The sequence below is a fragment of the Crinia signifera genome, chromosome 6 (assembly GCF_055691185.1).
Source record: "Crinia signifera chromosome 6, ASM5569118v1, whole genome shotgun sequence".
Taxonomy (NCBI): domain Eukaryota; kingdom Metazoa; phylum Chordata; class Amphibia; order Anura; family Myobatrachidae; genus Crinia; species Crinia signifera.
In genome coordinates, this window is record NC_139222.1 from 248,389,372 (window position 1) to 248,415,841 (window position 26,470).

At 41.5% G+C, this 26,470-nt stretch overlaps 1 protein-coding gene across 8 annotated transcripts in view; it reads left to right on the forward strand.

Annotated features, from left to right (window-relative positions):
* The window catches only part of SH3PXD2A (SH3 and PX domains 2A), a 296,381-nt gene extending 270,112 nt beyond the window's left edge, over nucleotides 1-26,269 (forward strand). For 4 of the 8 annotated variants that reach the window (XM_083149276.1, XM_083149279.1, XM_083149278.1 and 1 more), the window contains 5 exons: nucleotides 2,735-3,066; nucleotides 5,157-5,198; nucleotides 5,532-5,581; nucleotides 14,297-14,416; nucleotides 15,254-26,269. In XM_083149276.1, coding sequence (XP_083005402.1) covers nucleotides 2,735-3,066; nucleotides 5,157-5,198; nucleotides 5,532-5,581; nucleotides 14,297-14,416; nucleotides 15,254-17,164 — 2,455 coding nt within the window. In that variant the 3' untranslated portion in view covers nucleotides 17,165-26,269. The remainder of the gene's footprint in view (nucleotides 1-2,734; nucleotides 3,067-5,156; nucleotides 5,199-5,531; nucleotides 5,582-14,296; nucleotides 14,417-15,253) is intronic. The other 4 variants (XM_083149277.1, XM_083149282.1, XM_083149280.1 and 1 more) reach the window with 1 other exon arrangement.
* Nucleotides 26,270-26,470: the final 201 nt, after the last annotated feature.

Consider the following 26,470-nt stretch of genomic DNA (forward strand, 5'->3'; position numbering starts at 1 on the left):
ACCGACAGCCTGTTTGTGCTTTATGATGCGCAGAAGAAGGGTTTACCTGCTTCAACGCGTACCATTGCCAGGTGGATAAGATGTACTATCCAGCAGGCTTATGCATCAGCTGGTTTGTCGCTTCCTTTTTCAGTAAAGGCTCATTCAACCAGGTCTGTAGGTACCTCTTGGGCGGCTGCTCGAGGGGTGTCGGCAATGCAGCTATGCAGGGCCGCAACTTGGTCAGGGCAACACACGTTTGTGAAGTTCTACAAGTTTGACACCCTGGCCAGGGAGGATTCCCAGTTCGGGAATGCGGTTCTACAGCAGAATCCGCACGTTCCCACCCGTTCTGGTAGCTTTGGGACCTCCCCATAGTAGTGAAGCCCAGTATCCCATTGGACGGTAGAGAAAATAGGATTTTGGGTACCTACCGGTAAATCCTTTTCTCGTAGTCCATATGGGATACTGGGAGCCCGCCTCAGTGCGGCTTTTTCTGCTGTCAGACCTACTTTATGGTTAGGCTTATTGCCTTGTTTTCTATAGTATGACTATAGATTTGTTCTAGTTACAGGTGTCCTCTTAAGTTGTTAGGATTCACCTCTTTTATATGTTTTTTGTTCGTTTGGGTGTGCTGGATGAATCTCACCACAATACATTATCACATACTCCTCACATGCTCTCCTTCGGCACAGTTTTTGCATTAACTGACTAGTGGAGGGAGATTGAGGGGAGGAGCCAGTGCACCCACACTGAAAGTTCTTTTATGTGCCTGTCTCTCCTGCGGAGGTCTCAATCCCATAGTAGTGAAGCCCAGTATCCCATATGGACTACGAGAAAAGGATTTACCGGTAGGTACCCAAAATCCTATTTTTTAGACTTAGATTGGCTTTCGTGTCCAATATTATCACGTACGGTATTGTACTGTATCTGACTAAAGATTTAAGGTTGTATTTAACCCCGTCACCTTGCCAGCCCCCCCCCCCCCCCCCCCCCTCCCTTCGCTTGCATGCACAAGGCAAAAGGATAATGTTTTTTTTCCTCTGAAATTAACAGGATGTGTTTAAAATATTTACATTTCCTTGAAATTATGGTCCGTCGTCTTCATGGAAACTTGTCACAGCTCATCACATATTGGGAGTTGTTCTGGTTGATTCGCAAGGCTGCGGTTGGGAGTCCACCAAACCCCGGCTTGCGAATGGTGGCCTGCAGAGGTGACAGCAGATGGCAGTGTTTCAAAGACTCATGGACACTAGACATATATGTAGATGACACAGAGGTTTCTTGCATATCTTTGCTGTGTCCTGAAATAAAGGCTAGTGTAGAGCTTCCTGTATCCCCATCTATCTGCCACTGGCTCACTGTCTTTCGTATGTTTGCAAGTAACCTGTCTGTAGACAGGAGGATATTTCTTTTTTTTAATTAGTGAAGTACAGATGGAGCCTTCTTCAGCCAGTCTGCTCTGGATAGCCATCGTGAGCCAAGGCCTATTGTTCTCAGCTGCAATACAATACATAGAACAATACAGTAGAAGATTAGTATAGGATTAAGTCCGGCGGCTCTGGCTCACTTAATCCTATTAAAGGGCTAGATAAGGATGACTCTATCTGTAGGTCAGTTGGGTACAGAGATAACTTTATGTAACTGTTTAATGAATCAATTTGTAATATATTCTAATCAAATATGTAGTGCTCATAATTAGAACACAGATACTGTATGTATCAAACAAAGGGAGTGATTCAACACCAATCGTTAAGCAGCGGTCATTCACTTCTTAACGAGCAGCTTTACACTGCCCTCCCCCCCCCGCTGGCAGTGCCGCCCACATTTCCTCAGTAACATCTGTCCAAGAACACATCCCCTCGCATTCGGCCAAAGGGGAGAGAAATGATTTGATGGTCGCAGACCATGGAATGATTTATTTCCCTAAACTGACTTTTTATTTTCCTTCGGATTCCGCTGAAGAAGGGGCAAGCGCTGGCATCATGTGACGTCAGCATCCTGCCTCGGCAGGCATCGGCCCGCCTGCATTCCCAAGGGAATCCCAGAGTTTTCATGGGGATGCCCATGAAACACTGAGCGTTCCCTTGCCCGGGGCTGATGTACAACCCCGCCTGCCCCCGTCCTCTCTCCCCTACCCGTACGAACACCTTGGTGTCTGTGATAGTCACCGAATGCGTTCGTACGGCGGTCCTGCACATGCGCAAATATGTTGCGTCAGGCCCAAAAGGTACTTTGGGGCTATTGCTGTCTAATAACTATACTAAGTAACTTATACTGTATATTATACATTTTACATGTTGGGCCTTAAAGTGATCAGAATTACAGTATGTAAGAACGGGGTAGGGGGTAGTAATTTAATTAGAGAATAATGCTGCATTCCACCTTAAACAAAGTCCACCTTAAACACGTCTCCTGCTGACATCGCTGCACGAGTGTTGATCCTCATTTCCTGCCTATGTCTTATTATATCCCTCTGGAGTTATTCCCAAGCTGGGGAGCAGATGTTGGAAGCTGCTCCTCACAGACACTCTTGATTTTTTTGGACATTCCTTTGGTTCAATCCTGGAAAAAAAAATAAAAACAATAATAATAGAATAAAATAATTGAACACAAGCAGCCATTTACCATCCTAAATTATTTCCAACCCAAAGGCGCCACATATAAACACATTGCAAGATGTTCCTTACAAGCGCAGCTGGAAGCAATGGTCCATATTAGCATTTCTACATGAATGTGTCGTACTGTATTCCAGGTACCAAGGTAAGGAGGGCTGGGCTCCTGCCTCTTACCTGAAAAAGGCCAAAGATGACCTGCCCTGTCGGAAGAAAAATCTTGCCGGTCCCGTGGAGATTATTGGGAATATCATGGAAATCAGCAATCTCCTGAGCAAGAAATCCAACGACAAAGACAGCCAGGGCGGGAATGAAGCCGACGAGCCCCACATTAGTAAGAAGGAGATCAGCCTGCCAGTCCTCTGTAATGACTCCAATGGCAACTCCATGATGACATCCGAGAAACTGACCCCCAAAGCCACTCCAGGGTCACCAGCAGTGGCAAGGATAGCTCCGCAGAGATCTGAAATTAGTAAGTGATATCAATTATATGCAATTACCATATATTTACACAATGCTTTGTTCTTTTGTGTCTTAACTAACAATATAATTATTATATAATATACAGATATGTCTAGCCTCCATACACCACACAGCAGGAGATGTCTGTCGTGAGAGAGCTGACTGGTACTGTGCCACTATGTAAACATAGAGAAGGGCATCTTTTTTTGCCAAAAAATGTGTCTTATTCACAGTGATGTGTGAATAAGAAGCACATGCAGACTCTGCTGATGAAAATGATATGTGGCATGCCTATATTCTGTGTACAACCTGCATGTTACAGTAGGCAGATACAGTATAGCGGCAGTCACATACAGAATATAGGCATGCAATTTATAGAACATATTTTAATCAGCAAAAGCTGTTTGTGTGTCTTAAGACACAATTTATGGAAAAAGTCGGAGGAAAAGACACTCAACGCTACCAAGTCACGCCACTGCTGATGTGCAGGGAGGCTAGGTGTAGGACAGACACAACTGTAAATTTCCTGCATCCTGTTTTTCTTTCTGTTTTTTATTCTGCATGGGGACACCAATATGTACCGAAGAGTTAATGATTTTTATTAAATTTTTGTCATGCGTTTTATATACTGTATATTTCAATTAGTTTATTTATGTTTTACTACCATTCCTCTTTTAATAGTTTTTTGGTCAGTATTGGTATTGTAACTATTGGGTGATCGTTTAATTGATTGTTTGTGGATCTATGGCCTGACGCAGAGTTGGAAGCAAGTCATCCATAATTTCTCCCACATTGCGCACATGGAAATAATAGCCCACTTGGCACACCAAAATTGCAGCTTGCCGTGCCAAATGTCTTTTGTTTAGTTTTCACAATGTTTCTCGTTTTCTCAAAATTTGCATCGTATTTGCGGCGCTAAATTATCAGAAAGCAAGTTGACAATCAGTCAAGAAAATGTTCCGCTCCGAGCTGCCATGGCTATTATTTGTCCTTCCATGATTCCTTGAGCTTAATCGGTGACTATGTGCATACGGTACACCAATTTCTCTGCAATAGGGGGGGCTATTCGCACAGGGGGCCGATGTTTTGCTAATGCACATATCTGGGCATGTGCATGGGCTGGGTGCAAACGAACACAGCAAACTGCAATTTTGCCTTCCCGTTCGTACCCACCAGTGCGGGGGTGGGGCGGCAGGGGGGGGGGGGGGGACTTGCCAATGGGAATGCTCAGCATTTCATAGGTGTTCCCATGAAAACGCTGGGCGTTCCCATGGGATTGCATCAGTGATGCGGCTGCAGGGAGTGGGCAGCTGGCATCACCGGATGTCAGCTGCCCTCCCTGTTGCCGTAAAGGGTGCACGCAAAGCTAAGGCACATGAGAGTGCCTTAGTGTTGCATGTACGCTCCTAACCATTGGATGGTCGGCAACCATTGACTGATTTGGTCCCTGCACCCAAGACTGCGAATAGATGTTTATGCAAAACATCCATTTGCAGCCATGGCGGGGGGAATACGGCAAGGGGGGGTGGTTGCTGGACGAGTGGCGGGCGGTGTATGAGGGACTGTTTGTCGTGAGCTGGGCTGCAGATTGGCCAGGGAGGTGCTTGGGGTACATTTTTTTTCTGTATTGTATTCTAAGTGTGCATGGGTCACACCTCCCAAAATTAGGCAATGCCCCCTGAAAAGTACCCTGGGCCCGGTCAGGCTCTCTATGGCCCTGAGTATGAGGACACATCTGAATGTAATGCAAACTCTACCCATAGGGAGGTATGTATGGTAGAAAGTTGAGAATATATATATATTAACCCTTTGAGTGCCAAGTGAATTTGTGGGGGGGGGAGTGTGAAAATTGCCAAGCAAACAATTTTATTCATCACAATACCTTGTAATATTTACATTACATAGGAAATGTAATCTATTTAAACGCAACTTTTTTTTTTTATTTGAATTTATATAACAAATGTGAGCCGCCGCTGGTGTTTCTAGTGCATTTTTTGCACAGAGATGTTGGCACTCAAAGGGTTAAATCCATAATCATTGTAGTCCTAACAACAAAATAGCTACCTAACTTTTTTCATAGCGTCATCTTTTATTCTTCAGGGCGACTAACCCAACAGTCCAGGGCAGGACATAACCAGAGAGGTGACTACATAAATATCCACTCTCCGTTACAATTATTGCTGTTTTGGCCTCAATGAACTTTTGTGCGTGTGACACAAATACAAAGACCCCCCCCCAAACAAAACTAGCAATAATTGTTCTTTCTACAATTGTCGTATGTGATTGGCTTTTTGTATTGTTCTTTTTTTTTTATGTTGTGGATTGTTTTGATTTTTTTATGCTGTTGTTATTATTGTTGTAACAGTTTGTTTTCACCTCTATCTGTTGTGTAGAATACGTTCTTGTAAAGTGTGCTGAATTGCTAACCTTCAAAGCTTGATCATGCAAAGTCATTTACCTGTTTCTATTTTCCAGGTTCTCCAAACCTAAGGATGAAGCCACCGCCCCGAAGAGAGTCTAGTCTGGTTCGTTGTCCTCCTGTTTTTTTTTTCTTCTGATTTTTCTTTCCCGGGGATTATATGATGATTTTCTTTTCTGTAATTGGCAAAATTGGATTGACTTCAAAATGTTCAATTCAAATAATCCAAAGGCTCATTTCCGAGCTTATAGTAAGTGATACAGCTGTAATGGACCTGTAGCTGAAATGAGAAAAAAAGCTTATGAAAACACAGTAGGCCGGGCTTTGCTAAGTAAGTCTGGAAGCAATTTATTGAAATTAAGACATGGTGTGAGAATGTGACTGAGCAGGCCAAAGTGTTGTCCAGTATCTGAGCGGGAACAATGCGTTCCTAGTATATTACTTTATAATGCACTGCCACTAGTGTAGCTGATAATTATTTTTGAATGCTGTGCTTGCTTTCTGGGGTCAGCGAAGCCTGGATTCTAAGTGTAATGCTACACTGAGAAATCCATCACTTGTTAGGCCACGCGCGCTTCAGTTCGTAAAGCTTTTTTTTTTTTAATATAATTTTATTAAAGCAGCATAATGCAATAAAAGCAAGTAAGTCAGTTGAAAACAAATAAACAAATGAATATAAAAAAAAAACAATAAGGAACAATGCACACACTTTTTGGCTAGCGGCTGTCTTTTTGCCGTTTCACTGTTGCCTGTAGCTTAGTGTGACCACAAAATGGCATAAGCCCTTCTGTGGGAGGAGCCTATTCCCTGTATAGTATACTGTGCTATAAGAAGGTTTTGAAAATGCAAACTGAAGACTTTAGAAATTGCGGACAAATGGGGTAATTAAGGCCTGATCGCACGGCTGCCGATTTTCAATACACGTACATCCATGTAGTATACATGCGCAAGGCAGTCCTGCGATGGAATCCTGCTACTTTTTGTATTCGCTAGCCATTTGCAGGGAGTTCTGGGAGTGTCCGGGAAAATGCTAGGTGCCTTTCTCCATCGCACCGCAGAGCAATTCTCTGGCTACTCTGTCTGCAATGACTTGTGCCTAGTATAAAAATCATTAGACGGTGAGCCTGTTACAATGGGTTTTTAACATACAGTATTCGCACAGCTGCTAATAGATGTATACACATCCATTTGCACATCGATCTCATTAATTCGCAAGGAGGGGTGGAGCTTAACTGAATTCTGGCCGCTGTGAATTTGCAGCCGTGCAATCGGAATCGACCCCCAAAGCTTTGTCTACACTGCTATCCCCTCTGATCCCTCTCTCTTCTGATCCCTATACTTATAGAATTGTCTGCCATCTGTGTTGCATGGGATACGTCTTAAAATTTTGTCTCTTCCAATATGGTGATCTAAAGAGAAACCAATGGGTACTTGTGTAATATCTGGGCGCCCGATTTTTCCATCGCATCGCATGCAATATAGTGGCATACAATTCATGCGATGTAATTTTTCATTGTAAAGACCCGATTTTTTATTGTATAGTCACCCATGGGTGATTTCATACCCCACTATCCAACTATGCATGGAGTTGAATTTATATAGTGTGGCGAGCGCAGCGAGCCACCGAGCCCGAAGCGTGGCGAGGCCCGCGAGGGGACACAGAATACATGAAAAGTAATCCGCATCCGCTCGCCACGCTTCGGGCTCGGTGGCTCGCTGCGCTCGCCACACTATATAAGATCAACTCCATGCGTAGTTGGATAGTGGGGGTATGAAATCACCCATAGTTGACTATACAATTAAAAATCGGGTCTTTACAATGAAAAATCGCATCGCATGCCTTAAGTAGTGGCATGCAATGAAAAAATTGGGCGCCCAGATAATACACAAGTACCAACCAATGTCCTCTTTCCTCATCGAAAAAATAACTAACAAATAACATTCATTTAGCCTTTGAAAATATAATATTGCTAAGTGAAGTTGTCTGAATGCCCAGGGACACTTCCCCCTCACTCTGTAAATCTAATATAAAGGGGGAGGAATTTGTGTAGCTTCCAGGTGAATATTAGGTACTTGTGTATTATCACGGCACCCACGATTTCCATCGTAGGGCATTTTACAACCAAAAATCACGTTGCATCGCATGCGATGCGACGCGATTGGACCTGATTTTTGATTGTACACCCACCCTGATGGGTAATGACTATTTTAACCCCCCCCCCCCCCCCCCATTGTTAACGCCACCCCACTATCGACGCCAACCCGAAGCGTGGCGAGCGGTGGCGGTATGCGTCCTCCGACCTTTTCATACCCCCACTATCCACGTCAGTTGATTTTATATAGTGTGTCGAGTGCTGTGAGCCACCGATCCCGAAGTGTGGCGAGCGCAGCGTGCCCTGCTATGGGACGCGGATGACTTCACATATATTTTGCGTCCCCACGCTTCGGGCTCGGTGGCTCGCTGCGCTCGCCACACTATATAAAATCAACTCCACGCCGACGTGGATAGTGGGGGTATGAAAAGGTCGGAGGACGTGTACCGCTGCGCTCGCCACGCTTCGGGTTGGCGTTGATAGCGGGGTGGCGTTAACAATGGGGGGGCATTTAACATACTCATTACCCATCAGGGTGGGGATACAATTAAAAATCGGGTCTGGGGGGCATTTAATATGAGAATAAGCCCAAATTGGGCATGATCGCATCGCATCGCATACCATTATAATGGAATGCGATTTGACGCAATATTAAAATTGTATACTCAGCCGGGGAAAGGCTGAAATCGGGTCCCATCGCATGCCATCGCATACCTTAATTAGTGGTATGCGATGCGATGGGCACCGTGATAATACACAAGTACCGAATATTATGTAGTGTACAATTGGAAGCAGCCATATTGTGGCCCAAACTTATATTTGAGGCTGCAAACTTTCAACTCACTAAATATGTCACTGGTTCCCTGGTAAATTCATCATAAATACTGCTTCATTCTTCAATATGGCTGTCCTCAATGTATGTAACAGAAAGTTCTCTTAAAGACTGCCTACTATTGTTTTAAAATATTTTGACATATTGTAAACTGAAATAAGAATGTCAGATAGTTGTTCAGAAAGTTGTGTTTGATGGTTGAGTTTGAGGTGGCAAGATGAGATCCAAGATAAACTGACAGACTTTCAGTAACCGCATTCATAAACCCAGAAGTCCTCACAATGCAAAGGACAGTACTTGTGGAACTCCAACTGATAGAGGAAGCATAGTGGAGATGGATACATAGAAATGATCAACTCAAATGAGTTTTTAGAACCTGAGGCTTGTTAAATAAACACCTCTGGGTGAGATACATTTTTCAGAATAACGTCTAGGGAGGCTAATAACTAAAAAGCACATTACTAACTAAGAAGTCCATGCAATTTTGGATTAAAATCTACCAATCTTGATCCTGGGATTGGCCTCCTTAATCACGCCATAGAAATGAGAGGTTAATCCAGTGGTTCCCAAACTGTGTGCCTAGGCACCCTGGGGTGCCTCAGAACACTTGCAGGGGTGCCTTGGGTTGGTGGACCACGATCAATTCATATTATGAATGGTCAATGTAACAGCCAAAACCAGTGCTGGTGGCTGCCAATCTCTTATATATTTGGCTACATCTGTCACTCAAAGTGTGTGAGTGTGTGTATAACAGGAGGGATACATTGCTCTGTTTCTGGACTTCTCCCTTAATTAATGATTGCCAGCACCTGTGTTGAAGCACCTTTCTAATCAATTAATAACATGTGTGAAACAGGTGATGGCAATCATACATTATGAGGGAAGTCCAGAAACAGAGCAATGTGTCCCTCCTGGAGAGGGTCATGTTGGGAGGTATGTGACTGACTCACATGACAGATAACCAGCCCAGTGAGCCCACAGTGCCAGACATCCTCTGCCTCCCCATGTTGCCCAGCAAAGATACTGCACCAGGTGAGCGCCCCCGCCGCCCCACCCACGATTCGCGCCCCCCCTTTGACCCCCCTCCCGCGATTTGCGGCGCCCCACCCCCCGCGATTCGCGGCAAAACACCCCCCCGCGTCCCCCCCTCCCGAGGTTCGCGGCAACCCCCCGCGCGATTTGCAGCAACCCCCCTCCGCAATTCACGGCACCCCCGCGAACCCCCCCTTCCGCGATTCGCGGCAAACCCCCCCCCCTCTCCCCATGGCTATGGTCGCCAATGAAATAGGTTGACATGAGATTTTGAGATTTATTTTTCATTTTTTGAATATTCATTCTCATGTGTCGACATGGACACCAATGAAATGCCACACTTATGTCAATATTTACATGTGTTGACCTTTCTTTGTTGATTTTTTTCTTGTGGCGATTCGCGGCACCCCCCCCCCCCGCGACCCCTCCCGCGATTCACGGCACCCCCCTGCGACCACCCCCTCCCGTGATTCGCGGCACCACCACACCCTGTGACCCCCCCTCCCTCGATTCGCCGGCCACCCCCTGCGACCCACCCCTCCTGCAATTCACTGCAACCCCCCCGCGCCCCCCTCCCGCGATTTGCGGCACCCACCCCGCGACCCCCCCTCCCGCAATTCACGCAACCCCCCCTTGCGCGATTCACGCCCCACTCCTGCGCTTTGCAGACCCCCGCCCCCTCCCGAGATTCACCGACACCTGCGCCCCCCCTCCCGCAATTCTGCCCCCTCCCTCGATTCACGGCACCCCCCGCGCCCCTCCCACAATTCACGGAACCCCTGCTCCCCTCTTTAGTCCCCCGTATGCCCACACACCCCTATCACTACCCAGCTTCCTGCTCTCCTGAACCATAACTTCCACCACTGGGGAGTCGCTGACGCTGTGTTGCCCACATACCCCTATCATGCCTCATAGCCCAGCCTCCTGCTCTCATGCACCCTAACTCCCACCCAGTAGGAGGAGACACTGACCCACCCTCCTCTTTAGTCCCCCTTATGCCCACACACCCCTATCACTACCCAGCCTCCTGTTTTCCTGTGTTGTGACCTCCGCCAGTGGGGAGCCGCTGACTCAAAAACACCCTACTATACCATTGCACACACACCCACACACACACACACACCCACAAATGTCACTGTACCATCCACACTATCAATGTACATCTTACTCTGTAACTGCTTTTTAATTAAACAAAACAATACACACCCCCTTCCAAATCATATGCTCTCTATTTAACACATTTCACCTATAACTCAAGTTGCAATACAGGCATCTTTCATACAATTCTAACCATATTTCTCACAATACAAATGTTCACAAATTAAGGGGGCACAGCCCCTTACGACGGTGTGAAGAGCGCCCGTAGGGCGCAATGAATCACCTAGTCATAATATATTTGCACAACCAGAAGCAAATCCTGTCCCTCACCAGATAACTGTGACATATAGGGGGAAATTTACCAATATGAAAAACCTAGTTTTTCGTATTGGTATTTTCCCTACGACTGCATACGACTGTTTAAGTCGTATGCAAAGTCGTGTTCCGGAGGATCAGTTACAAAGCAGTCATATACGACTGCTTTGTAACCCTCCGATGTCGTAGAAATTCGTATTAGCGGCCGTATATACGGCCGCTAATACGAATTATTTCTAGCAGTCTGCACGGATCAGTCAGATCCGTGCAGGCTGCAATGTGTAAAAAAAAATAGAAAATTAAATAAATAAAAAAAAAAACGGCGTGGGGTCCCCCCCACAGCCGAAACCAGCACCAGGCTGACAGAGGCTGGAGCCGGTAATTAAAAATCAGGGAACCCGACAAATAGGGTTTCCCCGATTTTTAACAACCAGCCCCAGGCTCCTGCTCTGGGGCTGGTTCCCAAAATACGGGGGACAAAATGACTAGGGGTCCCCCGTATTTTAAGAACCAGCCCCAGGCAAAACCAGCCAGCAGGGTAATGCCACAGCCGGGGGGAGACTTTTTATGCAAGTCCCCCCGGCCAAAGCATTAACCCTACCGACCAGTCAGCCTGGCCAGGGGCCCTGGGGGAGTGGGGACCCCCCCAATAAAGGGGTCCCCCCCCTCCAGGACTTACCTGACCAGGCTGAAGCCTGGTGCTGTCCTCGATGCCCCTGGGCGGTGGGCATCGAGCTGATGGTTTGGTGTAAAAAATAGAATAAAAACCATTGTCTTTTACTGGTGAACTATGAGTCCCAGCAAGCCTCCCCCGCAAGCTGGGACTTGGAGAACCACAAGTCCCAGCCTGCGGGGCATTAAAGGGCCCGCTGGGTCTTGTAGTTCCACAGTAAAAGAAAGAGTTAAATAAACACACTGACACACGTGAAAAATAAAAGTTTAATACATACATAACACATACATACTGATACTTACCTTTCTTGATCCCGTAGGTAGCCCTGGTCCTGATGTCCTGTGTCGTCCATGTCGGCTGTCTGCGTCGTCCTCCAGGTCCATGTCGACGGTCCGTGTCGTCCTCCAGGTCCATGGCGGTGTCCGGGTCCGAAGAAATCCATGTTGGAGCTGTGGAAGGAAATCCTACTAACCTGTTCCTGCGCTGAAGAAGTCTTCTCTTGATCCGACGTAGTCCAGGTAATCTTCCTGCTGTCGCCGGTCCCCGCTGTCTGCGCTGTCTCTGCATCGCGCTGAGGAGAGATGCTGAAGTTTCATATTCGGCGCCTCTCCTCAGACTGAATTCTATTGGCCGCCTAGCAGGCCAATCAGGAGCCGAGAAAGTCGGCTCCTGATTGGCCTGCTAGGCGGCCAATAGAATTCAGTCTGAGGAGAGGCGCCGAATATGAAACTTCAGCATCTCTCCTCAGCGCGATGCAGAGACAGCGCAGACAGCGGGGACCGGCGACAGCAGGAAGATTACCTGGACTACGTCGGATCAAGAGAAGACTTCTTCAGCGCAGGAACAGGTGAGTAGGATTTCCTTCCACAGCTCCAACATGGATTTCTTCGGACCCGGACACCGCCATGGACCTGGAGGACGACACGGACCGTCGACATGGACCTGGAGGACGACGCAGACAGCCGACATGGACGACACAGGACATCAGGACCAGGGCTACCTACGGGATCAAGAAAGGTAAGTATCAGTATGTATGTGTTATGTATGTATTAAACTTTTATTTTTCACGTGTGTCAGTGTGTTTATTTAACTCTTTCTTTTACTGTGGAACTACAAGACCCAGCGGGCCCTTTAATGCCCCGCAGGCTGGGACTTGTGGTTCTCCAAGTCCCAGCTTGCGGGGGAGGCTTGCTGGGACTCATAGTTCACCAGTAAAAGACAATGGTTTTTATTCTATTTTTTACACCAAACCATCAGCTCGATGCCCACCGCCCAGGGGCATCGAGGACAGCACCAGGCTTCAGCCTGGTCAGGTAAGTCCTGGAGGGGGGGGACCCCTTTATTGGGGGGGTCCCCACTCCCCCAGGGCCCCTGGCCAGGCTGACTGGTCGGTAGGGTTAATGCTTTGGCCGGGGGGACTTGCATAAAAAGTCTCCCCCCGGCTGTGGCATTACCCTGCTGGCTGGTTTTGCCTGGGGCTGGTTCTTAAAATACGGGGGACCCCTAGTCATTTTGTCCCCCGTATTTTGGGAACCAGCCCCAGAGCAGGAGCCTGGGGCTGGTTGTTAAAAATCGGGGAAACCCTATTTGTCGGGTTCCCTGATTTTTAATTACCGGCTCCAGCCTCTGTCAGCCTGGTGCTGGTTTCGGCTGTGGGGGGGACCCCACGCCGTTTTTTTTTTTATTTATTTAATTTTTCTATTTTTTTACACTGAAGCCTGCACGGATCTGACTGATCCGTGCAGGCTAAAACGCAAATACGACATGAAAATGGTGTTCTATTTTCCTGTCGTATTTGCGTGGGTGTTTTACACCACTAAGCAGCCGTATTATCAGTACGGCTGCTTAGTAAATCAGAAACCACCATTCTTTGAATGGTGATTTCTGTCGTATTCTATCGATGGTGTAGACATTCGTATTTGTAAATACAAATACGAATGTTCCATCTTTAGGACTACGAATTGTTGTATTTTTGGGATTGTAAATCCCGAAAATACAAATTCGTAAAAAAAAGGTGTATTTCTCCCTACGAATACACCTTTTTTCTACGAATCCATTTTGGTAAATGTCCCCCATAAACTCAATGCACTTAATTTAATATTTTTTTTCTAAATTTATCGATAAAAAGCATTTGGCCTAGGGGTGCCTTGAAAATGTGTTGATGCTCTAGTGTGCCGTGATTCAAAAAAGTTTGGGAACCACTGGGTTAATTATTTAATTTAAAAGTATTTAATGCACAGTGTAAAGAGGAATTATTATCTTAATGGAATAAAGTAACTTGTTGTAGCTTTGTAGCTTGGCAACACATATATAATGTAATATCAACGTATACCCACTTGCCCTGTAATTTAGGAGCCTTAATTGTGGAAATTTTAGCTGTGAGAGTAAAAAGTTTCAAGTCTGTTCTGGGACAAGGGGACTGATCTGGATAAGGCAGAACACAAGAGCCCTGACATTAATACAAACACATTTAAATGCCTGAACGTATATCTTTCTTTAAGTAACTAAATATCTGTGGGTCCTGGAGTCCTTTCTCTTTGTGGCAGTTATGGCTGTCATCATCTTTTCGGAAAAGTTCCTCTATGTGAGTGGATACAGCTGCAAGTCATTTATCATTTTGTCTTTAAATGTGATGTTTGTAAATTCTGGATAACAGTTAGCAAACCATCAATGTGCATTATGGGTAATTACATCTGCTAATTGCATTTCTCAGTTTGTAATATATGTAGTTGATATAGCATGCTTTTTATTACATCATTGTTCCTTTGTGCCTTCCAGGGATTCCAATTGCCAAAGCCCCCGGAACCTCCGTCGGTTGAAGTGGAGTATTACACCATTGCGGAATTCCAGTCCTGTATATCTGATGGCATAAGTTTCCATGGTGGTCAAAAGGCTGATGTAAGTAAAGAGTGATGATCTTTGCCGTTTGTGTGATGGCAATGTTTTTGTAGCGTGGTATATTAAGTCATGAAATTAAAATAAATGAAGGTTAAAGTAGGACACAATATAAAAATCTGTGAATTTTGAAGCACAAAATCTATATATTAAAAAAAAAGAAAAAGTTGCATACTAAGCCTGCCGATGTGTCTAAATCAGGGATGGGGAACCTTCACCCCTCCAGCTGTTGTTGAACTGCACATGCCCTGCTACAGTTTTGCTCTTTGCCCATACTAAAACTGTTGCAGGGCATGCTGGAATGTGTAGTTCAACAACAGCTGGAGGGCCGAAGGTTCCCCATCCCTGGTCTACATGGTGTTGCATTTGCACCAAATATACTTTCTCTGCACCCCCGGGTCTTTTTTTTTTTTTTAAACAATTCTATCCAACATCCAAACTTCATTAGGCAGTACTGATTAATTTGATGTGCAACACTCCTATAGCTGCGTACAACTGAGTCTGAATCTGTATACAAAGTGCCATGATACAGTGGCTGCTACAGTACTTTGTCCATTCCAAGCTATATTTTGCTTTATATAGTCTCAGAATCAGACATACACAGATATACAGGAGGTGCATTTCAGGATAATCAGTGCAGTCTCTGAAAGCAAGTTGCTGCATTGCTTTGCAATATAAAAATCTAGTTGAAGCGAAAAAGATGCTACACCACTCAGTGTGACCGGAGCCAACCTTGCCATGCCACCTATCAAATTAAGGCTAGTGGTTTCCATTGCATGGAGTCAATTAATGGGTGCCATGTTTTAATTTCTGATCATCTGGTGTCTTGTTCCATTTTAGGTTATTGACAAGAATTCTGGTGGATGGTGGTATGTACAAATAGGGGAAAAAGAAGGATGGGCACCGTCCTCCTACATCGACAAAAGAAAGAAACCAAATTTAAACCGGAGGACAAGCACTTTGACAAGACCAAAAGTCCCCCCTCCTGCACCACCCATAAAACCTAAAGATGCAGAAGAGGTGTCAGCCCCTGGTCCTAGCTGCTTAGGAGATTCCAAGGACTCCCCATTAAAGCAACAATATGAGGAGCCAGAATATGATGTCCCAGCTTTTGGTTTTGAGTTTGAAGAAGATGTAAATGGTTCCTCATCTCATAGTAATTTTGATGATGAAATTGTAGAAAGTATGTTCCAGCCCTCAAAGTCTTCTCCTGTGTCTTCTCTTCAGAGAGTAAATTTTAAGGTTGGAGAGTCCTTTGAAGATGTCACCAATGAAGAGGAGACCATTTATGAAAATGATGGATTCCGGCCATATGTGGATGACACAACATCAAACAAAGAGTCAAGTGGAGATTCTGAATCTCAAAAAAGTTCATTGTTGGTGCAAAGGAACACCATTTCCTCAACTACTTCAAAACCACCACTTTTAAAATATAAATCAGAAAAAAGTGTCCAAGAGACCGGAAAAAATGTTTCATTCTCATCAAATGAAGAGAAAAAGGCAAGGTCTGTTTCTGATGCTGGTTTGCGTTCCATTCCAAGGGTCGGGGCAAAGAAAGATTGTGAGCAAAAACAGGGGTTCGTTCCACTAACTAAAGCAAAACCATCAGTGAGACCAAAACCCTTCATAAATAAAGCAGACTCCCAAAGTAAAGAAAAAATGGACATTAGCACTTTGCGAAGACAGCTAAGGCCAACAGGACAGCTACGAAGTGGCCTCAAAGGCTCAAAAAGTGAAGAGTCTGAAAGTCCACCTTCAGAAAGTATGGAAAGTCTGCCAAGGAGAAGCTCAGTAGATATTAATTCTAGTTCTCCCACTTCTTTTATATGTCCAAGTAACAAAGACAAATCTGAAGAAAGTAATGAGAAAATGTTATATACAGCCAGAAGTACCTATCAAAAAGTTATGGAGTCAGAAATTAGTTTTCCAGCTGGAGCTACAGTAGAAGTTTTGGAGAAGCAAGACAGTGGGTGGTGGTATATAAGATATAAAGATTCAGAAGGGTGGGCACCATCACATTTCCTAGAACAAATGGATAATAAGCAACACGAAACCTCAACACCTGAGCCAGAATCAAGTAAGTGTAGGAAAAATGAAAATAAGTCAAACAGCCTGGAAAAGATAGAAAAGCGTGTGCAAGCATTGAATACTATTAACCAAAGCAAAAGAACAACACCTCCAGTTCCCACCAGGCCACCTGGAGGCTTCTCCAAACCTCCTGCGCCAAATAGCAATATTGTAAAGTTAAGAAATGGAGTGAAGCAAGTGGCTGTAAGACCCCAGTCAGTTTTTGTTTCCCCGCCTCCTAAGGAAAACAATATCTCTTGTCATTTGCGCAGGAATGAATCATTATCTGCTACAGATCACTTGAGGTCTGTTAGGAGAAATTCATCTTTTAACGTTGTCCGTTCTCAGCCAAAGGAGTCTAAATTCAAAACTGCTGATAAAACAGAAGCTGACACATCACAATTAGAATCCTCTGTAAGATCTCCTCAAAGAAATGGGATCCCTGTGTCCACTGTCCGACCAAAACCTATTGAGAAGTCTCAGTTCATTCACAACAACCTTAAAGATATATATGTTTCTATTGCTGACTATGAAGGAGATGATGAAACCATTGGGTTTCAAGAAGGGGTTTCCATGGAGGTTCTGGAGAAGAACCCAAATGGCTGGTGGTACTGCCATATCCACGACAGTACAAAACCATTTAAAGGATGGGTTCCATCAAACTATTTAGAGAAAAAGAACTGATAGACCTTTCAATGGAGAAAATAATATAACACTATAGACACTCAAGATATTTTCTATATTTAAAAATGAGACTGAGCGTTTGTATACTTTAAAAGCCAGCGATGTGATCTCCATGATGTAAAATCATCTTGGAGAGACCAAATGTATCTTTTTATAAAAAATAAACAAAATGGAGAAATAATGAGCACTCCTAGTGGAACACGTTAGAAAATAACAGGGTATCACATCGTGTTTTGATCATCAAGCATCTGAGATTAAATGTGTATTTGTGTGCCTTTAGTACATCATCTGCAACATTAAACATGTCACAAATTTCCGAGTGGAACAACTCCTGCCTGCACAGTCTCTAGAAACCCATACTATTGTTTATGGGAGTCAGTTCTTTGTGCCAAGCAATTATGACACTTTGCAGTGTCTGAAAATTAATTTGTAACTCAAAGGAGGAATGTGAGGTATTAGAATTAAATGTTCCTTTTTTTTATATATATTTTTTTTTTTTACTACTAATGCCATGTTGTCAGAAATTGATTTGTTTGGTTTAGGTTTTTTGTGGCTGTTTTTAACCTACTGTACATGGTGTAGAAATTATAAGCTTTGGGAAAGCCTGTACAACCTACGTATTTTTGTTCTTTTTTTCTGACCAGTAGCTTTTTTTTTCTGGGTGAGTTCCCCAAAAAAACAACTTTGGCCACAGACAAATGAACCAGTGGCTTAATTGACTACTAAACCTAAAATACAATTTGGTCTAAAAGGCTTCTAATAACATTCACGAATACTGTCTGTGCATCAAAAAAGATGCTATTCAAACTACAGTACACTTGTGATCACTGAGGGAGATATCTTAATGTATATAGCAGATTCCCCCGGAGGACAGATTCCCCCTGGAGGACATGCTAACAGCCACTTCCTGTTTCCCTTTGCAGTGACTACTTAATTCCAGAGAATACTTACATCTAGCTTCACAGTCCATTTTAACAACAGATTAAACATCTCAAAGCCGTAGGATCAGTATTTGTGCCTATATATGTGAATGGTATTAGTGGCACATTAATTGACAGAACTTTGTATTTTAAGCTCAGTGTTCCTTTAAGTTTCCTCCATCATTTAGTAACAGCTTGTTTTTCAACATGTACATACTGTACGCACTACTGTGCTCTTTTCATTGGAAACCATATGTTTGGTGTACAGCCAGATTTGACATTGAAAGTATGCAGTTATCCTCTGCCTTTTTGTTTACAGAAAAAGCCATTGATTCACACTCAGCAATTTTAGTTTGTATATATAGATTTTTTTTTTTAAAATACGTGTACTTTTTTAATTATTATTATTATCAGGAACACGTAAACTGAACGTGGTGGGGAAGAAACTGAACAATGCAAAAAAATATTATTGTTAGGAGGAATGTGGTGGTTGGATGGGGGGCAGTGTCAAGTGTGCTTATCAGACCCCTACAATCCATCCCACTGCAATGGGACACTCCTAACTACAGTAATATATTGTGTATGGTATTTCCGTGCTATCCACACTGGAGGTAAAGGGGAACAATGTGGTCCTCCCAGGTAAAGAGACCGTTCCCTCGCACCTCTCTGACACCATAACACGGATGAAGCCAATGTAGTGTGCACTTGAAGCTGAATATTAATACAACATTGCAAATATCTCAAGTTGTCTGATATTGTATATGTGTGTATAATATATTTGTTAAAATTAAATTAATTCCTTTGCAGGAATTGTTCGTTATGGGCTGTCAATTTTTTTTATTGTGTTCATTAACATCCCACAGTGTAATAAGAGAACACTTTTTCATGTCCACTAACATTATATTGTGCTATATTGCACGGCACTAAAGTGCCTGCATAGCCAAGTATTTGCCGAAACAGCATCCCTTAATATAGGCAAAGATAAATATATTAAAGGGTTTTACGGAACGGCAGAGCCACATGTAGAGAATTCTATGTTCCGACATGTTTATGTACATTACCCATTGGGTACAAGAAGAGATAAGCTCAGGGTTTTGTTCCGGGTGCAGATGTATCTACACAACAGATCTGTTGTACCTTAGAGCGACATAAACTAACCTCCATGGATATATTTGATGGTGGAGTTCCCTTTTACAATTGTAATATCACTGCAGACTTTCAGTGCTATCAAAATTATGAGGAAGCTGCTAATTTTACCTAATGGGAATAATCAGGGGTAAGGGAGAGGGCGGGTTGTTAGAGCGGGTTGTTAGAGGAATTATTACACTAAGTCATAATCTATATAATAGTTCTGCTGGACAGTATTACATAAAATAACACATAGATTATCTGCTTGACTGCAGTACTAATAGTAGTTATGTTAGTTCTATTGTGAATATGGTTTACCAATAATGATAAAGAAGTGGTTTATGATTTGAAACTGATGCACTTTAACGGTTACAGACGTTTCTCACTCAAGTGCATTATGAAAATGTGCAGTCTATACATAACACCCACACAACGGTTATTTATAATTATTTATCGAGATTGGCGGCTCCGTGGCCATAATAACAGAACTCCGTGGCCTTGCAAATTTCTCCTTACATAATGATGTACAAATATGCAGCGATTGATGTACAACCCTAAGTCCTGTGCAACTAGGAGTGATGTCATCCTTGTTTGTCACACTCATGGAATTTTATGGACCATTAAAGTGTACCTACTGCCAACACAAAATTAAAAGGAATTACCAGACACACCTGATTGGCTGCATACAATAATCCTTTTTTATTCAGTTCAAATTTAATTTAAACAATACTTGAAAATCTAGGTATTAAATCTTGTTCAGGATAATTTATCTACTACATTTATTGCAAATCTCACTGTGATAATAGGAAAATATGTTCATTTTAATGATACCAGTGAAGCTAGACTTTATCAATGTTTTTTTTGTGGGCTGAAATGACAACAAGTAAGAAATGCAAAAGTCTTCATATAACAGAACTAAAAATAGCACCCATGACTATATCTGCAAAGATGTTTCATTGGGTTTTTATTATAGGGGCCACAATTTCTCCTATGCAGGCTGTGCTTCCTGTCAGGAAGACCACTGAGAAACATTGGTCTAGGTGGCCAAACCAGTCCTTGAGATCTACCAACAGGCCATGTTTTTTAGACCTCCTAGCTCGTCATGAGTGATGACTAAAACATGTGCTGCATTCATTCCTAAGCAACACATTCTACAGATGCACTGATGGTCTGGAAAACCTGAACTGTTTGTAGAACTCAGGGACTGGTTTAGTCCCTCCTGATTTGTGGGAACCTAAAAGGTCTGCTTTATAGTACATGATAGTGCAGTAAATTACATTACACGGCACAGTGTCTAATATTTCTGCTTCTTTCAGTTTAAAGTCCATTTATATACGTTATGTACGAATGTCACAAATTTTCAATTTGTATTGGAAACATTTGTATTTTACATTTAATGGCTTTTAAATTGTGAAATAAGAGTTCACTATAAAATAAAAATTCCAGTTATATTGAAGTTTGCCCTTTTATGGCTTTACATCATTACAACCAAAGTAAGCAATGATGAACTACAGTACAGTACAGGTTGATTATCCCTTACCCAGATATCTGTTATCTAAATGATTCTGAAAACCATACAGTAGTTTCCAGAATGTTCTTTTTTTCCCTGCAACTGGCACTACTGGAAACATGAAATGTAACTGGCACTAAATATGTGCAAGAAAATGATTGCTTCGCATTAAAATTCAGTGCCTGAGATAGTGCACAAACTTTGTTTCATGTTTTAAAACCTTTTTTAATGCACAAATCTATATATATACTGTTTATAACAGGCTAAACACTCACCTTTTATTTTAGATGAAGTACCACAAGTGACCACTTTCCATTACAGAAAGTGAAACCAAAATAATCTGTTTCAAACTTTCTGTATATGGAGAGAGGGAGCTATGAAGACAGAGATTGGAGGTAGGAGCAGTCAGGGACTAAGCCAACATAATACAAAATGCCGAATAATACGTTATTCAAAATACTTCTGGTCCTGAGCATCTTGGATAAGGGATACCCAACCTTTATTGAGAAAAGGAAGCTTTAAAAAAATAAAAGAAAAACTTTTAGAAAAATGTGAATTTTGTTTTTGTATACTGCAACTTCATTGATAATGAGCACTTCTGGATTTGTTATTGAATGTTATAAAATGCCTGATTTTAGCTTAATTAACCTGGAGAGATTTGAATTAGACTCATTAGTTTGATTGCTTTTCAGATTTAATACTTGACATTTCACAGCCATACAGTACATAAGATTACATTTTTTATATACAATGAAAGGAGTTAGGTTACCTGTCCTTCCTAATTGAATTGACCCCTTAATGTACATTTACAGTATCAAATCAAAATATCAAATATCCTATAAATCAATGTAAATTGTTTTTAGCATTCAGATAGGAGCCACATCTCTAGTTTGTCTTCCAGATTTTTCCATACAACAAATCTGTTTTTACCCAACCAGAAATTTTGGCACATAGGTAACACTGAGTCATTTTATTGGGGCGATTTTGGGTAAGTTTGTGGTGCTGATTCCGAATCTAGAACATCTAGAATTTTCACGTATCTCACCTTCTAGAATGTTCCGCTAGATTTCATTAATTAATTGAGGGTGTCCATTATCTCAAGAATTAGTACCAATTAAAAAAATGTTTTTTTAATTCAGCAAACCCCCCAAAAAACTTAAATCCATTCAAATATCCTTGGTAGCTAAACACTTATTTTTTGTGTTGGGCTGTGTAATTGCACATTTCATAGTCATTGAAATATTTTTACCTATCATTAACAGAAAATCTGGATTTTAGAGAAATTCTTGGTCCTGCTGACATCTCAGATGTGGCTACTTGGTAAAATACAATTCACATTATAATAGAGCCTTCAGACTGAATAGAAACCTAACTCTTTTAAATTAATATACAGTACATTATAATTCACTTTGTATCGCAAGAAAGACGACGGCATTTCTATAACATTTTAAATCACTTTCCGATAATAGAGCTACATTTTTTTTAGCAAAATATATATTATATTTATATATATATCTGATGCTTTTATTAAAAAATACATATAAACTAGGCTATAGCTTTGATCATGTATGACACACAAGGGAATTCACAGCACATGCGGTAGCCCTATTTGTAACTCTATTGGCAGAAAGGGCATAGTAATAACCAGTATTTAAGTTGTAGGTAGCCTTTAATGACACTATATGTTCTGTGTTATATGCTTTGTTTTGTAATCCTTACTTTAAATTCTTTAATCAGAAAAAAATAAATAAAAAAAGTCTATTAAAAGGATAAGTGCAATATTTAAGTATTTAAAATAAAACTACAGGCTCCTCATCCAGGACTCTTCTTGTTAAAGAGGTGATTAATTAGACAATGATGGTGCCCTTGGTGCATTAATATGGAAATTGTGCCCCAATTCCCACCATCACTGTGTAATAAATTTACCTCTTCGAGTGGTGAGCACAGTGTGAAATTTAATATTGAAACCATGCACTCAGGAAACTATGAGCCAGACCAGTGTGTTAACCGGGCAGGTTCAGGTGCTGTAAATAATTGAGAGACTTTTTGCGTTGTATTTACCCCCGTAGTTACAAAGGGGATCACGATACACCATGAGGTCTCCCAGCACAGTTGGTACTGTATAAGGTATACTAGCTAATAATTGATTAATAAAACCTCATTTAGCGTAAGCAGCTTGTGGAATTATATGAGGTAGATAATGGGATACTATAATCTTATCCCGTTGTTACCTCAGTTCAGGGAATTTGCTTTACAAAAAGAAATCCAGATTTCAGCAAATAAAAAAAAGTAATTAAAGCATTGTTTTTTTTTTTTTTATCAACTGGAGTTGTGCTGCTAGCGCCTGATATTTTTTTGGGAAGTGTTTATTCGGTGCTCTGTAGAGTGCTGTGGTTTTTTTCAGTGGGTTCATTTTTTTTCCTGGTGCTGTTTTTTTTCGGTGCTTTTTTCAGTGCTTTGTAAAGTACTGTAATTTTTTTTTTTCAGCGCACAGTAGATTTAACTTTTTCTTCTGTGCTCTTTAAAGTGCTATGGATTTTTATAACTTTTTTTTATATAGCAATTTTTTAGATACAGTGATCTAAACAAATAGCAGGCAGCTGATCTTTTATATATTTTTGTATTATGGTCAGAAGATAAATGCGTGCTCCCCTGTAAGGCAAAAAAGAAGATTTTCATAGTATTTTTTATTTTAATTTTACTAGTGGCTGTTATATTAACAGTCGTTAATTTGTAAACTTGTTTTTTGTACAATTTTGTTCAGCAGCATCTCCTTGCAGCATTTAAATTTTTTTTTTTTAATACAGAAACTGAGTTCATATTTAGAAGATAATTTTAATCGATATATGTCCCTCCCAGGCGATTATTTAACCTATGGAAGTGCTGAATCCATTATCTATTCAGTTCTGTGTCAGATATAGCACTGGGCTGGTCCCAAGATATATTTTATATTAATATCATACGTTCCAATTGAGTTAAGCAGGTTTTAATTTAGGAGTGCAATTATCATTAATCTGTATTATTAGCCTCACACTGGCATTAACAAATCTATCTTGAGCAGCTTCGGCCACCACTGTCCTGAGTTGAGCTTCCTGTTGGTTCTAAGCAGTAGTGATAACTATTTATGCCTTTTAATTTTACTATAAGACATATTACTGAAAGCCTGAGGAACCATTGCGTTCTGTTTTTCAATATTAGTCAAGATAATAAGTGTATTGTGTTTTTGTTTTTTTAAATAATATTACTAGATAGAATGCAGCAGTTGACATTCTAGTGTTAAGGGGATAAAATAACCCTTTCATACTAGAAAACGTTTACTGCTCAAAATTCTAAAACTGCCCAGTTGAATAAACAAAAACAGGGGTAACTGGAAGTCAATAAAAGGAAAAAAATCTTTAATAAAAAAAGTTTGGAGATGACGATAGATATTTATCAAAGCTTGGAGACCGATATATTTCCAAGAAATCAGTTTCTGACAATTTACAGACCTTGTTTGGAAATGACAGCTGATTGGTTTGTACCTCTCCTTGCTTTAATAAATCCCCCCTCCCCTATATCAGGATTGTTCTACAAATTTTCTCTGATTTAATTTTCAAAAATTCTGCTTCCTATGACAGGTAATAGGACAATATATAAGGCCAGTGCCCACTGTGGTGACATAAACAATGGTTTCTAGTGGATCTGACCAATTAACCTTTAACCTATGAGAGCAAATGTTCAGGAGAAGTATTATTCTAAAGCGTTATTGAAAGAAATATAAATGACCTCTCATAGGACTGGGTAATCCTTACAAATTCAAGGTTTAATTGCTTACTTTAGGAAATTAAAAGTTTTCTGTGATGTCAGAGTGCAGTTACATCATGATTTCCATGGATTCAACATTCAATTGGTTCTTGGATAGAATTAAGGCTCACCAAAAGCTGCTCTCATGCATTTGAGTATGAAGTAGCAGAGGCTAGGCCAGCCTTTAATCTGAACTTCTAAAAGTTATTAAAAACATAGAGTAGTTATTAAACACTCCTACCACAGTGGAGTTGTTCGGCTCTGATGTCATATACATTTGGATACACGCTATAGATATGTCATAGGCTAGTACCATTTACTTATCTGCCTTTCTGTTTTTAGTGATGGCCAGTGAATGAGTTGAGGGTTGGAGTAGAGGAGAAAGATAAAGAAAGTGGAGTTGAAGGCTAGCAAAGCTATTGCAGGTGAAATTTGGGTGGCAGAGTGCTTGGATCTGTGGAGTGGGAAGCTGAGTGGGTAACGGGATACGTGAGAGTGAGAGCCTGGGAAGCGCTACTTGTGAAAGATTTCGGATGATTTCAAAAACAGAATTGTCAAAGTATGAGTTTTGAGAGTCCCAAACGATAACTATAGCTACATTTTGATATTGATGTATAAATGGTTCCTTCATAGAGTATAGCATTTAATACCTGTTGCTATAAATATGAATATGTTGATACATACATTATAGATGTAGCATTTTTTTGAGGGCGTAGTTATATTAACAGTTTGGTGGCATTGGAGGAGTTATTGGCAGGTTTTCATGTTAATGGGTGGAGCTAGTGAGGTAGGGGGTGGGCCTAGCATGCAGAGATGTCCTTTAGAAAATGTACCTTATGTGCCGAATTCTATATCTGATGCTCATTCCACACAATACGTTCTGTACTATGGTAAATGTTGACCATTTCCAGGTGTTGGCCTAGTTACACTCGACCATTAGCAGTCAACCTAGTGACCTAGATATTGTCGACCCACTATACCGAAACCAAAATATCTGACACACAGACAACATACAATAATGTTGCCAAACATGGTCAGATTATAGCAACCATATTGGTTGATTTCAGTCCATCAGAATGTCAGATAGGTGACATCAGAGCACCGATATTGGATCTTTCGAACATGTTGGATGATATTAACTGCTCATTGGTGGCAATACACTGCTCAATTATCAGCCCGGTCAACTGTTACCAGCATTGGGTGATGGTAGAACAGTGTATATGCATAAAGGTGTCTCTGGACATAGCTTAATGATCAGTAAGTGACAGCGGTCAGCTGTATTTGTGAAGTCTGCAAGATGTACATTTAACTTTGAAATTGAATGTACTGTTACCATGGCAACCAGTAGTAGCACTGACGTTACAAAATTATCCAGGTCTGGTGGTCTATAAGTGATTTTCCTTTTTTCTAGAAGAACTATCTGAAGTGGGAGATGTTACTCTTGCATTCTTTACCTGTACTCAAGAACCTTTGCAATCATCTCCCAGTTTGATAATATCTTGGACCAAAGTGGTACTAATGATCTTATATATTGTTATATTTGTTATATGTGGAAGCAGTTAAAAATAAATGCAAAATGCTAAACAGGGATATACGTATTATCTATTTCTGGTATAATATAATGTCTTGTTATTAGAGATTGGAATTAACACTATGAAATTGAGAGCTTAGAAACTGTAAGATAGGATTTGTCTCTTTTTTTCTACATTTTGTGTAAGTTTACATTGCATCTTATATTTCTCTTAAAATAAAAAAAAATAATAAATAAAGGTTTTGATTTTTTTTTTTTAAACAGTATCGAGTTTTGATTTTGTTGTGTGTAGATTTTTTTAATTTTGCCCTGGTTGTTATTTTTGAACAAGTGGCAGAAAGGTACACATTTTTGTATTTGTGCAACTGTGTGACACATATGGGTTTTTGCACATGAGCGCGCACCAACCTTGGATATTTTGTCAGGTCTAGTGA